The sequence below is a fragment of the Cryptomeria japonica genome, chromosome 5, assembly GCF_030272615.1.
Source record: "Cryptomeria japonica chromosome 5, Sugi_1.0, whole genome shotgun sequence".
In the NCBI taxonomy this organism is placed as follows: Eukaryota; Viridiplantae; Streptophyta; class Pinopsida; order Cupressales; family Cupressaceae; genus Cryptomeria; species Cryptomeria japonica.
Window position 1 is genome coordinate 373,666,314 of NC_081409.1, and position 13,463 is coordinate 373,679,776.

At 34.2% G+C, this 13,463-nt stretch overlaps 1 protein-coding gene across 1 annotated transcript in view; it reads left to right on the forward strand.

Annotated features, from left to right (window-relative positions):
* Positions 1-3,836, forward strand: part of LOC131034990 (protein S-acyltransferase 24) — an 83,440-nt gene extending 79,604 nt beyond the window's left edge. The window contains exon 13 of the mRNA XM_057966622.2: positions 2,744-3,836. Coding sequence (XP_057822605.1) covers positions 2,744-3,166 — 423 coding nt within the window. The 3' untranslated portion in view covers positions 3,167-3,836. The remainder of the gene's footprint in view (positions 1-2,743) is intronic.
* The last annotated feature ends 9,627 nt before the right edge of the window (positions 3,837-13,463 follow it).

Here is a 13,463-nt window from a genome sequence, read left to right on the forward strand (position 1 = left end):
AATGACTTGAAAATATCTTGAATGTTCTATTAATAAAATAAATCGGAAGTATTAGAATAGAAATTGTCAAGATATAAAATGCACTGTTCCATGAATTTTCAGAATGAGCGGACATGGGAACGGAAATTTGAAAAAGAAAATATAGGCACTATGGCTTAAATATAATATAGTACTTGAAAATTAAGTTAAAAAAATGTAAAAGATTGCAATTTATCTTTCACATAAAGATAAACTGTAATTACATTGAATCAGTTGTACTAAGTTACTAACAATGCATAAAAAATTCCAAATATCAATACATTGTTATATTCAATATCACGACTACATCAAGTCTCAACTTTCAAGTAGAATTGGCTAATGCCTTAGTGATCCAATCATCCTCCCTAAATGCTGTGTCAAACTCTTTGTTGCTGGATTCATCTAGTTGAAGTTTCTCCAAACAAACAATCAACCAACCTTGTTTGTCTAGCTTGATCTTCATTAATCTTCATTGGCTCATTTGGGTCTACCTCTCATCAAATTGTTGGACTCTCCCTGTGCACAAGCGTCTTGCAATCCATGAGGCAGAAGGATCAATGTACAACCACAAGCTTCTGTATTCTCCTAGAGGGGTAAGCCAATTGATCTCGATGGTGAATGAAGCTATATGTAGACTGATTGCTCTTAATAATAGAGAAACTACAAACTTCTAACAAGAGGCCAATGCCTAGTGTGGCTATTAGTGATTGAGGCCATCCAAATGCCACTATAATATTTGGGTCTTCTTGTGCTTGTGTTCATCTTATTTAAGGACAACATGAGTGAGTCAGACTTTGACATAGACATTTAATAGCACCCATGCTAAAGGGTTCTGTCTAGTCACTCCTCTCGTGGTAAGTGCCAATCGTATGTTGGTGGGATTGATAGGTTGTTTTGCTTGTGGGGAAGTAGAATGTTACGGATGATGGGTGTGTTGTTTGTATGTTGAGTTGATAGCTGCGGTTTCATTGATTTAATTTGCAAAGATTTGTTTGATATTGTTGGTGAAAATGTTGAATTAGTGTTGTCTTTGTTACTCTTAAATGACCTGGAACGGTCACTCACTCTAATTCTATTTTGTTCTCTGGCCGAAAGAGGCAGAATGTATTTAATATTAACTCTTCCAATATAATTAGTTCCTTGAGGAGCACAAGTTCCCATGCTCAAAACTACTCTCTTTGTCATCTTGTTCACTTTTTTGTTTGACCAGCCTCAATATTTTTTCTTGTTCTTGGGTTTATTTAGCTGGATTTACGTAAGATGGCAGGTTCTCCTTGATTTTAGATAGAATCTTTTTTTTCTAGTCTTCCCTCACTCCAGGTCACATTGGGTGCGATCACTGAATCGAGGAAGAATGATGGCTTATTTTGTTTGATTGTTTGTTGAATGTTGAATTTTGTGTGGCTTGTGATGAGATTGAGGGATTTTTCCTTGTGAGGGCTTTCTTTCTTTTTGTTTTCTTGATGTTTTTGGTTTTAATGACATTACTGATGCAATTTAAGTCTATATGAAATTATGAATGCAACTTTCTTTTTGCATTTCCTGATTTTTAGCTGTGATCTAATTATCTACTTTACTGAAAATGAAATTAATAAATTATTTTATGAATGCAAAATATGGATGGCTTTTCCCTAAAGCAGTTTTCTATGTTTTTGGTCTTTCTGAGTTTTAATATTGAATGTGAATTAATCTAATGGAAGCGAATTGCATCTAATCTAAGTTATTTAACAATACTAGAAAGAAATGAAATGTAAATCTAGTAAAGCAATAAAATTCTAATCTAACCAAGAGAACAATATTTTTAATTTCCCAAAGGTGAGAGTGTTTGCTATGTGCTAACCTTTCCAAAGCAAATAAAATTGTGGCTACGTCCTTAGAGATCCAGCATAGTCTGCATCGTTCTCTACAATAGTTGGTGGAGATTGGTTCCAAGCATCTTCATATAATAGGTTGAGTGCGAGCGAATAATAGACAATCTGTAATGTTAATCTAGTAAAATATTTTCAGTACACTTGAATATTAATAAAATATCTATTTTTTTAAAATTCTTTGAAATGCATAGCATTGTGGGAAGGAATAGTTTGTAGCCTCCTTAAATAGATGTAGCACTAATTTTGCAGCCCCCTGCCGCACTTTAACCCCGCCCAACTGATAAATATAGAGGAGAGGTTATAGAAGGTAGAACAACCTTCCTATAACCATGGATATGAAAAATCCTATAAATATGTAATATGTTTTATTGAACACATGTGACGGGAATAAAAGAAGCTCATATTATTTTGCTGTGTATAATCTTGTGCAAGCTTCTCTAACTCTGCCCTTAATTCTATTAATAGCTAGCCTCAAAGAAGTGAAAAATGTTATAATGAATGTGTCTACATGGTCTTTGGAAGAGTTTCCTCTATCTCAGCCTGTTCTAATTGATTGTATCTTGCTAGATTTGACGTGGATAATAATTGCTGCAAAATTATTCATGATTCCGAACAAGGGTACTGTTTCAAAGCTTTGTGCATGCTAAGTTAAATGTCACTTATTTAAATTTCTATAACAAACTTTCTGATGTCAGTTGTTTTTGTTAGCCTTATATCTTTTTCTTTCTATGAAAAAAATACAAAGGTGCTCATACAAAGCTCTGTATATGTTAAGTTATTTGTCACATTTAAATTGCTATCATGAATTTTTCGCTTTTACTGTTATCCTGAAGCCATCTCTGTTGGATTTGTAGATTGCACGAAATATAACCACCAACGAAATGACAAATGCTATTCGTTATAGTTATCTCAAGGGGCCTGGTGGTCGTTTTCGAAACCCTTATGATCATGGTTGTCAAAAGAATTGCACAGATTTCCTCATCCATGGATATAATGATGATACAGAGATTGCTTGGCAGCCTTTACAACAAGATGGAACTGGAACAGTTCAGATGAGTAGGCATTTGGCATCTTCAAATGCTGCTGGTTCTGTGAAGAGTGTCAATGTTCAGGACAAGAGTTCTGTTGATATAAGCTCTGGAAACTGCAATGTTAATGTTCACTCTTCGCGTTGTAATCATATTCATGGTCAATCTGAGGTAGTTCCTCTAGGCCTAGGTCTTGGGTTGGGACGTAGTAATTTGGGGCATGGTCATCACAGTGCACGTGCTATATAAATGTGTTATATATCATGATTTGCGTAGAGAATTTGGTGACCATTGTATTTATAGTTAATGATTGTTTGGATTTGCAATTGAGTGGCAAGCGTCTTTGGAAAGGGCAATATTGCTTTTTTTTTCCATCCAAACAAAAATGGGAGCATCAAAAAAATTTCTCCAAGAATCAGAGTTCTCAGATTCAAGGAATGTGTACATTGCTATTCAGAAGAATTCTTTTCCCTGTTGCAATTCAACTTTTAACCACTATTCATCTTGCAGGTAACCTCTACAGATGCTTCATAAGATAGATTTTTAGGTGCTAGCGAGCACCAATGTTATCAAACATTTTTATCCTGAGAGAGTTTGCCATGCTTAATCAATGTTTCCTAACTAACCAGAATGACAGGCCTTGACAAATTTTGTGCTGCATGTATTGTAAAGTGCTGCTACATAAGAAGTCATTTAGTCAGGCAGGATGAAATAGCGATATACTTGCAGTCTTATGCAAAGTATGTTCAAAATCGGATTTTCTGGAGGAGTGATGTTTTCACAGCTGACACTGTTAATGTGAATATGTAACAGGTTCTTAAATGGTGTTCCTGCTTTGAATGGACAACATTATGTCCTTTACAAGTGATTAAACTATCTTTGTTCTCTTCTTGTAAGAGTAATTAGATTATCTTGCTGATATTTGGAGCCGTTTAACATTTTCATTTTTCATTTTTCATTTTTCATGTCCAAGAATGTACTTGTTAATTTAAATCATCCGTTCAATCTTTTGTTCAAAGTAAATTTTCAATGCTATAGATGGATGCATACAATAAAATCTACATTCACAGGTTTCCACACTTCATGGGGTATATTTATTATGTAATCAAATATCTGATTTTTATGTCATATCGAAATTTATTAATTTATTTGAATATGATTAAAGGAAATTAATGATTTATTTTATTTAAGTTGCTTGTAGAGGAGCTTAATTTGAAAGACTAATGAGCAAGCTAGATTCTGCCGATAGTTATGATTGCTCCTAAATTCTGGAAGGCATTGATAGATAAAGCTGTATATAGCTCCAATGCGAAAAGGTTCTGGAATTAGTACACATCATTTAACCCAAGATTGATAATAAGGTACTTAAAATATGCTCGACAATTAAAATGCCCATTTCAACAAATGACAACAAATGCTATTAAACATTTTGAGGGATATTTTATGTGAGCATCCTAAAAATATGCATGGTAGAATCATGAGCGCTTCTGTGATCGTTATTTGCTAGTTCTTTATTAAAAATTATAATAGTAATTGGAGAAACCATAATGAAAGAAAAAGTTTACATTTTCAGAAGACGAGACGTAATGCATGAAGTTCCTGCCAATAGTGAAGAAGTTGACAAAGACAAGTAGTGGCAAAAGGTATTGAGAGACATGGATAGAGGGGAAAAGATAGAGATAGAGATAGAGATAGAGATAGAGATAGAGTGAGAGTGACTGAGTGTATTTGTATGTTTATGTATTATATATTTTGTAATATAATAATTAGTAAAATCTTTAAAATAATGTTTAGAAAATTTTAAATATATAATAATGATTTATAAATATAATGTTATAATTAAAAGAAATCTAAAAATGTAAGTTTACATGTTTTTAATTTTTTCTTTTTTGAATAAACTACTTAAATAAATCTTTTTCCTCCAAATGTTATGTATAAATTTAAGTAAAAAGCAAGACTTAATGTTAGTAATTGAGTCATTGGAGCTGCAATATATGGACAATTTGCTTCCCTCTATTATGATAATCAAATAATGGATCTATTGGTAGAGCAAGCTAAGGCTTCAAAGAATAGGACTAGGGATGGTAGGGCAACATTGACAATTGATGGATTTTGGTGGAAAAATGTCAAATATCGCAGTTTCATATTTTTATGCTTTGTAGGCTTATTTTTTGTACCTTAGTCATTAGTAGACTTATAGTGGTCGTGGGAATTAGACTTGCGATGATTACAATAGAATCACATCAATTTATATTGATTTGAATGGACCACATCTTAATATAAAATAGAGAGCTAAGCAATTGTGATTAATAAATTGATTTTTCATGGTTCCAAAAAAATTAAGGCCTGCGAGATGATTGTTGTAGAATTAGAAAAATGATCGTACAATTGTTTGGTTCTCAAATCGCAAATGTGAACTCATGATTTTAATCTAAATGAAAAATTTAATTAGAATATATTAAATACAAAGTCAATATTTCAAAATTTGAATGTTAAAAAAAAAGTTTTTAAAAATAATTAGTAATAAATAATAATTTATTAAAGTTATTAAATAATAAAACTAATTTTTAAATTTATTTAAATTGAAATATTAATAAAATGTTTACCTTAATATTAATTTAGTCTAAATATAATTATTTTCTTAAAGTAAATTATAAAATAATTATAACTTTGAATGTAATTATAGTTAAAACTCTTAAGTAAATTAACAAATATAAAATTATTATAAAATTGAATATAAATATAAATTATCTTAAACTTAGAGAATTTGGGGGACGATCGAAAGAAGACAGAAAAGGAGAAGAAGACGACTTTCATCGAGGAGGCTTGGGAGCTGTACCGAATTGGGGTCATCAATAAGGATCTTGCCCCTTTCCAGAGGTTGCTAAACTCAGAAGAATGCTGGCTCTCGGCCACCTCTGCGACGAAAGTAATGGAAATCAGTGAGAGGCTGGCGGTTATCCTTCAGACACTCTAGGTTTAGTCTATCCTTTATGGTTTCTGCAAAAATGTATTAGACCGTACTCGTTCTGGTATGGTTGAATGTAAGGGAGCTAACCCCCTTCTGGTTAGCACTTATAAATAAAATAAAAAATAAAAAATATTAGAACTGTATAAGTTTTTTAAAAATATATTTATTAAATAATATTTATAAAAAATAAAATAAAATAAATATGATCAATAATATTAAATAAAAATAATAAATAATTTTCTAAAATAAATTCAAAACAAAGATAAGAAGTAGACATGTAGTATGCATAGAATATAAGATCTCATGTGAATGCTTTTGGATCTAGATCTATCATGAAAATAATCAGTTAGGGCATGTTCTTAAATACAAAACATTAAAGTGTTTGATTTGAAATAATTCACACTTTAGTTGAATCATAATGACTAGGAAGGATACAATATAAACTCAATTGAAAATTGAAAATTTAAAAATTTGGGATTCAAATTTATATTCATAAAAACGATCTATTTCTATTCTACATCCACAACATGAATTAAGATGATAAATATTAAAAAATATAAATAACATCAAAACTCTTAAAATATATAAAAGTAAAACAAATAAAAATAAAACAAATTAAAAATTTGCCAACTTACATAGTAAGCAATACAATTTTTTTCTCCCAAACTTACACCACATTGTGTGTTGCTTACTATGTAAATTGGCAAATTGTAAATTTAAATAATGTTTGAGGAACACATAAAAAAACATCGCAATCAAAATTTCACAACTTATGCACCCATTTAGTGTTAGTCACATCAAAAGTATAGTTAATGTACAGTTTCGTATTTATATATCAATAAATGATATACGTACGCAAAATAATATGTATTTTTTTTTTTTTGAAAAAGTTGATTTTTCTACTCTCACAAACCAATAAGAATGAAGAAAAAAGGTATTTAAATAATCGTTTAAAATAAAAATTAAATGCAAACTATAGAATTTTTGTTGAAATTTTTTAATACTAAACATTCATTGGTTAAACTAATTAAATAATAGAATACAATGAATGCAATAGTTACCTGCCTTTGGCTGAAACTAACAAAATTAAAAAAATATAACATGAATATTTGAGAGGCTTTGATTGGCAATATCTATACGTTGATGGCATACTTGTGATGATTTATTTTCTAAGGAGCTTTTGTGGGTTAGCAAAAATTTGGAAACACGATGATCAACCGATTTTGCAAATTCATCGAAATAGAATTTTCGTATTTTGAATAAGGGATACATATTCAAATGGAGAATAAGACAAGTATTTGGACTTCCTGCATAACTTTATTCAATTATTATCAATATTGGGTATATACTTATTCACTTCGTAGAAAGTAAAATTCAATGGCCTTAAGTCTCATTGAAGCTCACCTTTGTCAATTGATACCTCTTATAGGAGCAAAATAATTAAACAAACCATCAAAAACCAAGTTTTAAAAATGTTAGCAATTTATAGGAAGCGCTTATGTTGTTTTCACTTTCATTCCATTTCGCCTCTTGGCCACGAGCATGGAAGGCTGGTCGTCCATTCCATTTCAAGTTGACGTACTTGATAAGAGCATGAGGGGGGCCACCCTCTCACCTCTCGTGGGCTAGGGGCCATTCTTTATATTTTCAAAATACTTCCTTATAATTAAAAATTGATTGCTTAGGGGATTGATTAAATGATTACCTTTTTGAGTACCTCTTGATGGATTGATAAGTTATTTCCTAGAGGATTACAATAAATAATTTTCTGCAATATTTTGATTGTTGTTGTATATATATATACACTTTGTATTGGATTAACAATAAGGAGGTGTGTGTGTGCATGCACATCTTTAAACTATTATTTAACTCTTAATACCATCATTGCCCAGTGATTAATCTCAGTTGACCTTTATAAGTAAAGCACTACTTTTAATATTAGTCAACCTAAAAATTAATCTAAGTTGGCCTCTAATGAATTGCTATTATATTTGACCTTGGTTTGCCTAATAAATAATGACAATCGACCACTATAATGAAATGTTATTATGTATATTCTTTTTATTTCAACACCCAGGTTTGTTTTTGAATAAAAAAAGTAGCAAAACTAGGGTGCTGGCCCTTTATACAAAGAACCTGTAAGCGAAAAACAAAACAAGGGTGCTAACCATAAACAAACTCAGGTCAGACAGGCCTCTAACAACAAAACAAAACTACTGTTAGAGGCATGCCAAACTAGTGACAACCCAAAAGGACTCGACTCAAGAGCGAGGAGAAACACCCAAAACTCGAATCAAAGGAGTTTAAGGGGGAAGAATTCCCTTTCCAAATGCGACAAACAATAGTCTAGACAATACTATTATTGGGAACATCAAAAGAAGTATCAAGCTACGAGATCTCCTCAACATTTCTATCTGCAACTGGTGGAGACTGTTGTTGCAGAACAACATCAATAGTAGACTCACCAGGAGTAGGTCGTTGTTGCTAAACTAGAACAAAAGGAGAAGATGCCTCAAGGCCAGAAGAGGCCACACTAGAAGCGACCAGGGAACTAGTAGAGGCCACATTGGTAGTTAGAGGCACAACCTCATCCTGGGAGGGGTCCTCATCCACATACGAGGAGACATCATCATTTGAATTAGAAGCCATGACAGTCAAATGATCAGCAGTACTGTCTTTCTATCAAGTAGCAACACCTTTATGGTGTGAGAGAGAACAATCTAAAGCTAAATGACCCATTGAGAAGCTTCTCCGACAGTGAAATGAGAGGCCCTCATAATCCAACAATTGAGTCCATGGCCTATCCCCAACCATGAGAACAACATCCCTAGGGAGAGGCATAGAGATGTCGATGCCAATCAAAATGGCGAGCAAAGGTAGAATGACCCATGAAGGACTTGGAATCATCAACCTTCAAGAAACAACCAATAGTGCTACAAATGGCCTCATAACAAGAATTCTCCCAGAAATGGAAGGAAAGGTTGGGAAGACGCACCCAAACTGGATGCATGTTGAGTGGTTCAATAAGAGGGTTAAATGAAGGTGTCTAGGACTTGATCAAGAGAGAGTTAACTTCCCAAGCCCACAACTTACCCAACACAAAATCACAATCTGAAGGAGAAGCAAAGGAAGCAATGAAAAAACCCTTAGCACAAGGGTAAAGCTCAATTCTCCCAGCAACGAAAGGCTTCCAAGAATCACACACTCAATGATGGAGATCAGGGAGAGAAGGCCATAACCTAACAAATCTACACACCAACCCACAATGTTGGTAGAATCCAATGTTTTCAACCACATCTTGGCACAAGAAAGGGGACGGGGTTTCCCCTTAGGGGGATGGGAAATAATAGATCTAGCCACATGAGCAAAGCTTCGTCCGCTAGCAGTAGAAAAAAGTCTAGGAGAGGGGACTCCAACAATAGAGGAATCCCTACAAACAATCACAACAACATTTGACTCACCCATAGCCTGAGGAGCCGTTGAGGGTAGACCCAAAGTATCTGAAGGCCCAAGTGAACTAGGGCTAGGGGAAACAAAGGTGGCTGCCACAAGCGCAACGACAAGAGAAGGTGCCAAGGGAGGGGCCATTAGGCTCAAAGAACTGACATAAGCAACCTTTGAGCAGACAATATCACACACTGGTAGGAAAAAACAATGACTCCAAACGAACACATAGCAGGAGAGAATCTATTCAAACACAGAGTGAGAGAGAATCCATTTGAATGTAGAGAACGAGAGACATTAGACATCTTCATTCAAAAAGTGTGTGTGTGTGTGTGTGTGTGTGTGTGTGTGTGTGTGTGTGTGTTGCAATCTATTTTTTTGTTAACAGTTGTTAGCCTTAGTTTGGTAGGGGCATGACAGTTTGCCCTTCCTAAGATTGCTTGTCCTCAAGTAATTTTAATGTGGAATAATCACAAAGAGAGTGTTCAAGATGACTCCAAATAGGAAAATGCTTTGTGTATGCAACTTATTACTTTTCCTTTATGAAGATCTATATCACAAGTCAACTTTTGTTGCACTACTCTAATATTATCTCAAGTTGCAAATTTGAACCAGGATATATTTTTTCCTTTTACTTCAAAAGTGAGATATCTGATAATTTAAGATAAGCTTTCTCTCGTCCTTAGAGAGGAAAGACAAAAGGTCATCATCCTAATTATTGATTTCTCTTTTAGCATCACTTGTATTGGCAAAGGACCCATTTGGTGGATATGACATTTGCAAAAGAACATATATATATCTTTTTGAGTCAAAGCAAAGGTGAACTTCCAAATATTAAGATGAGGATTAGAAGCATGATACACATCTATGAACTTAATGGTGATGTTTTATTTAAATGTTGGTCTTCCTCCCCACTCATCCAAGATGCAAAATATAGGATTATTACGGTGATGCACTGTAGATGATATTATTTGCCTTGGTAAAAATAATGCCTCTTTTTGCCTCTTTCTCCAATAAAATGATCTTTATTTTGCAATAGAATATCTTCATAGATTGGTGGTAGGTATCCAATAAACTAATTTCCTTCTTATGAATGAACTTATTTGCAAATGTTGAGTTTTGTGGGATATTTATTCAAGGTTCGTTCCAATGAATACTATAATAAGAAGAAAAAAATGTTGTCTCAAGGAAAACTTAGAGGGGCATAATACTATTTTGGTTCAAGAACATTGTTTCACAAAAAAAAAAAGCTCATCGATAGAATTGTTAAGAGTTTCTTTATTGATGATAGACCTCACATGTAATAGCTATGTTATGTATAGCATGTAAGAGTATACCCTAGAGTTTCTTTATTGATAATAGACTTTACATGGAACAACTATGTTATGTATAGTGGGTAATAGTATACCCAGGGTGAAATGGTAATGCTTAACTATACATCATAAAATGGAAACCTTATGATGTTAAGAACATGTTTACGAAATCCTAATTGGTTGTGTGATAGTTGTACCTTAAAATAATTGTTTGAGAGAAGGAAAAATGGAGTTTGACTATTTAATATTTGTAATAATCTTGACACAATGACATATCATTATGTACAATCATGTTCTATACTTTATTAGGTTTTGTCATGGTGAAAATTAGAGTTTCCACCATTAGATTTAGTAAAATCACTAATTTTGCTTAATTACCATTACATTATGGAAATATAGGAATTAGATAGATCTAAACCAAATAGATCTAAATTCCTATTTAATTCGAGGGGTATTGAATGTGTCCCTTCTTTCCCTTGAGTTGAATTGAGTTGTTGAAGATGCCAAAATTAGGGTAAATGGGCAGAAATTGAAGTAATTGTGCACAAATAGTGAGCTACAGTCGTCAGATCGATCCACAAACTTGGATTTGAGGATTATAAGAGTATTCAGACTTGTTCTTAGAAGGAGCTCCTAATCTGTCAGGACCAGGATGGTGGTCGCTCTGGTCCTCCGCATTTTTTGCACTCCAATGGGGGATTGATTCGTCATTGTAAATAAAGCCAATTCTGAAGATCACATCTTCGTACCTGTTCCTATGCACACTAAATAGTGGAAATAGGTTGGGAATGGGGGTTTGCCTAAGTCAAACCCTGGTTTAGGAATTAACCTTGAATGAAATATTGCAAATACTAAAATAAATAATGGAAAGATATACCCCAGATCTGCAATGACTGATAATGATGCTTTGCTTCTTGAATGTAATCACATATGTTGTATGAAATGTGACGTAGGAGACTTCAACTCCACTCCATTCTCAGACAATAATGATAGAAAGTTCAGGGAAAACAAAACAACACCTACAGACTTCCTGGTAGATTTGTGACATGAACATAATAGAGAATATCAAAAATCGATAACAACAATGCATTTAGCACCCAACTACAAAGAGAATGAAAATCATCAACAACAACCAACAATGCAAATGTGAACACCAAAAAGGTTAACTTTATTATTACACATCATATGAGGGTGGCTACACAAAATAATAGATGTTTATAATAAACTAACTAGCCATACATGTGTCGGTCGACTTCCCCTCTACAACTCAACAACCATCTACACTTCAGCTTCTATGGTTTGGCATACAGGCCGAACCCCCCTTCTAACACTCCTACCTACAAAATGCTCTCTATCTTTTTAATGCCTCCATTTGCCTAGTCGATTCAATTTATCCTTTGGCCGCTTGATTCCTCCTGACTGTTCGGCTACCAATTCTCACCGCTCATTATTTGTTCCGACTTCCTTTTTCCTATCGGTCTTCTTCCTTTCGAGACAAATTCACTCTTTGTAGTTTCTTCCAAACCGTTTCATTACCCTCCTGCTGATGTGGCGGAAAGATTAATTAGCGCAATGCTTCTGCATCAAACTCCCCAGGAGAAAAAAGATCACGTGCTCCTGCACGTTGCTATTAATCAATACTTGCCTCTATAAATCTTCATCTGCCTAGCCTTGTCTTCGTCTCTTTCAACAGGTTCACAACTACATCTTCACAAGGACATAGGGTTGTCCTTTCAACTACTCCCATCAATGGCATAATAACAACTCTCTCAAGGTTGCAAACTCAAAGGTTTCAAATATCCATCACTCATGCTGTTGCTTCCTCACACAATCACCAACATACTACCATCTACCCATCCAAGATCTTGGAAGATGCACAACCACCCTTCCTTAGTGGTCTCTCTCTCTCTTGACATCTTCTATCTAGTTTCTTCTTGTTGGAGACCGTACCACATACCTCTTTCATGTCTACCACACACACACCTTCACAAACCTCTTCCTTACTGCATCCTTGATGGATCAACCTACAACCAAAGAAATTAGCATCACAAAATCTCAAACCTTTTAGCAAGGTCCTAGTGTAGATTGCCTCCTTCGACGATCTATCTACACACTCAAGATCTTCTTGCTCTGATACCAATTAACATAGGAGACTTCAACTCCACTCCATTCTCAAACAATAATGATAGGAAGTTTAGGGAAAACAAAACAACACCTACAGACTTCTTGGCGGATTTGTGATAGGAACAAAATAGAGAATAACAGAAACCGATAACAACAATGCATTTAGCACCCAACTACAAAGAGAACGGAAATCATCAACAACAATGCAAATGTGAACACCAAAAAGGTTAACTTTATTATTACACAACATATGAGGGTGGCTACACAAACTAATAGATGTTTACAATAAACTAACTGACCATACATCTGTCAGCAAACTTCCCCTTTGCAACTCAACAACCATCTACACTTCGGCTTTTGTGGTTCAGCCTACAGGCCGAGCCCCCCCTTCTAACACTCCTACCTACTAAACCACTCTCTATCATTTTAAAGCCTCTGTTTACCTAGTCGATTCAATTTCTCCTTTGGCCGCTCGATTCCTCCTGACTGTTCGACTACCAATTCTCACTGATCATTATTCATCCTGACTTTCTTTTGCCTATCGGTCTTCTTCCTTTCAGACCAACTCCACTCTTTGTAGTTTCTTCCAAACCATTTCATTACCCTCCTGCTGATGTGGTGGCAGGATTAATCAGCGCGATGCTCCTACATCAAAATTACATGAACATGATAAAACCCTAATCACACACACATG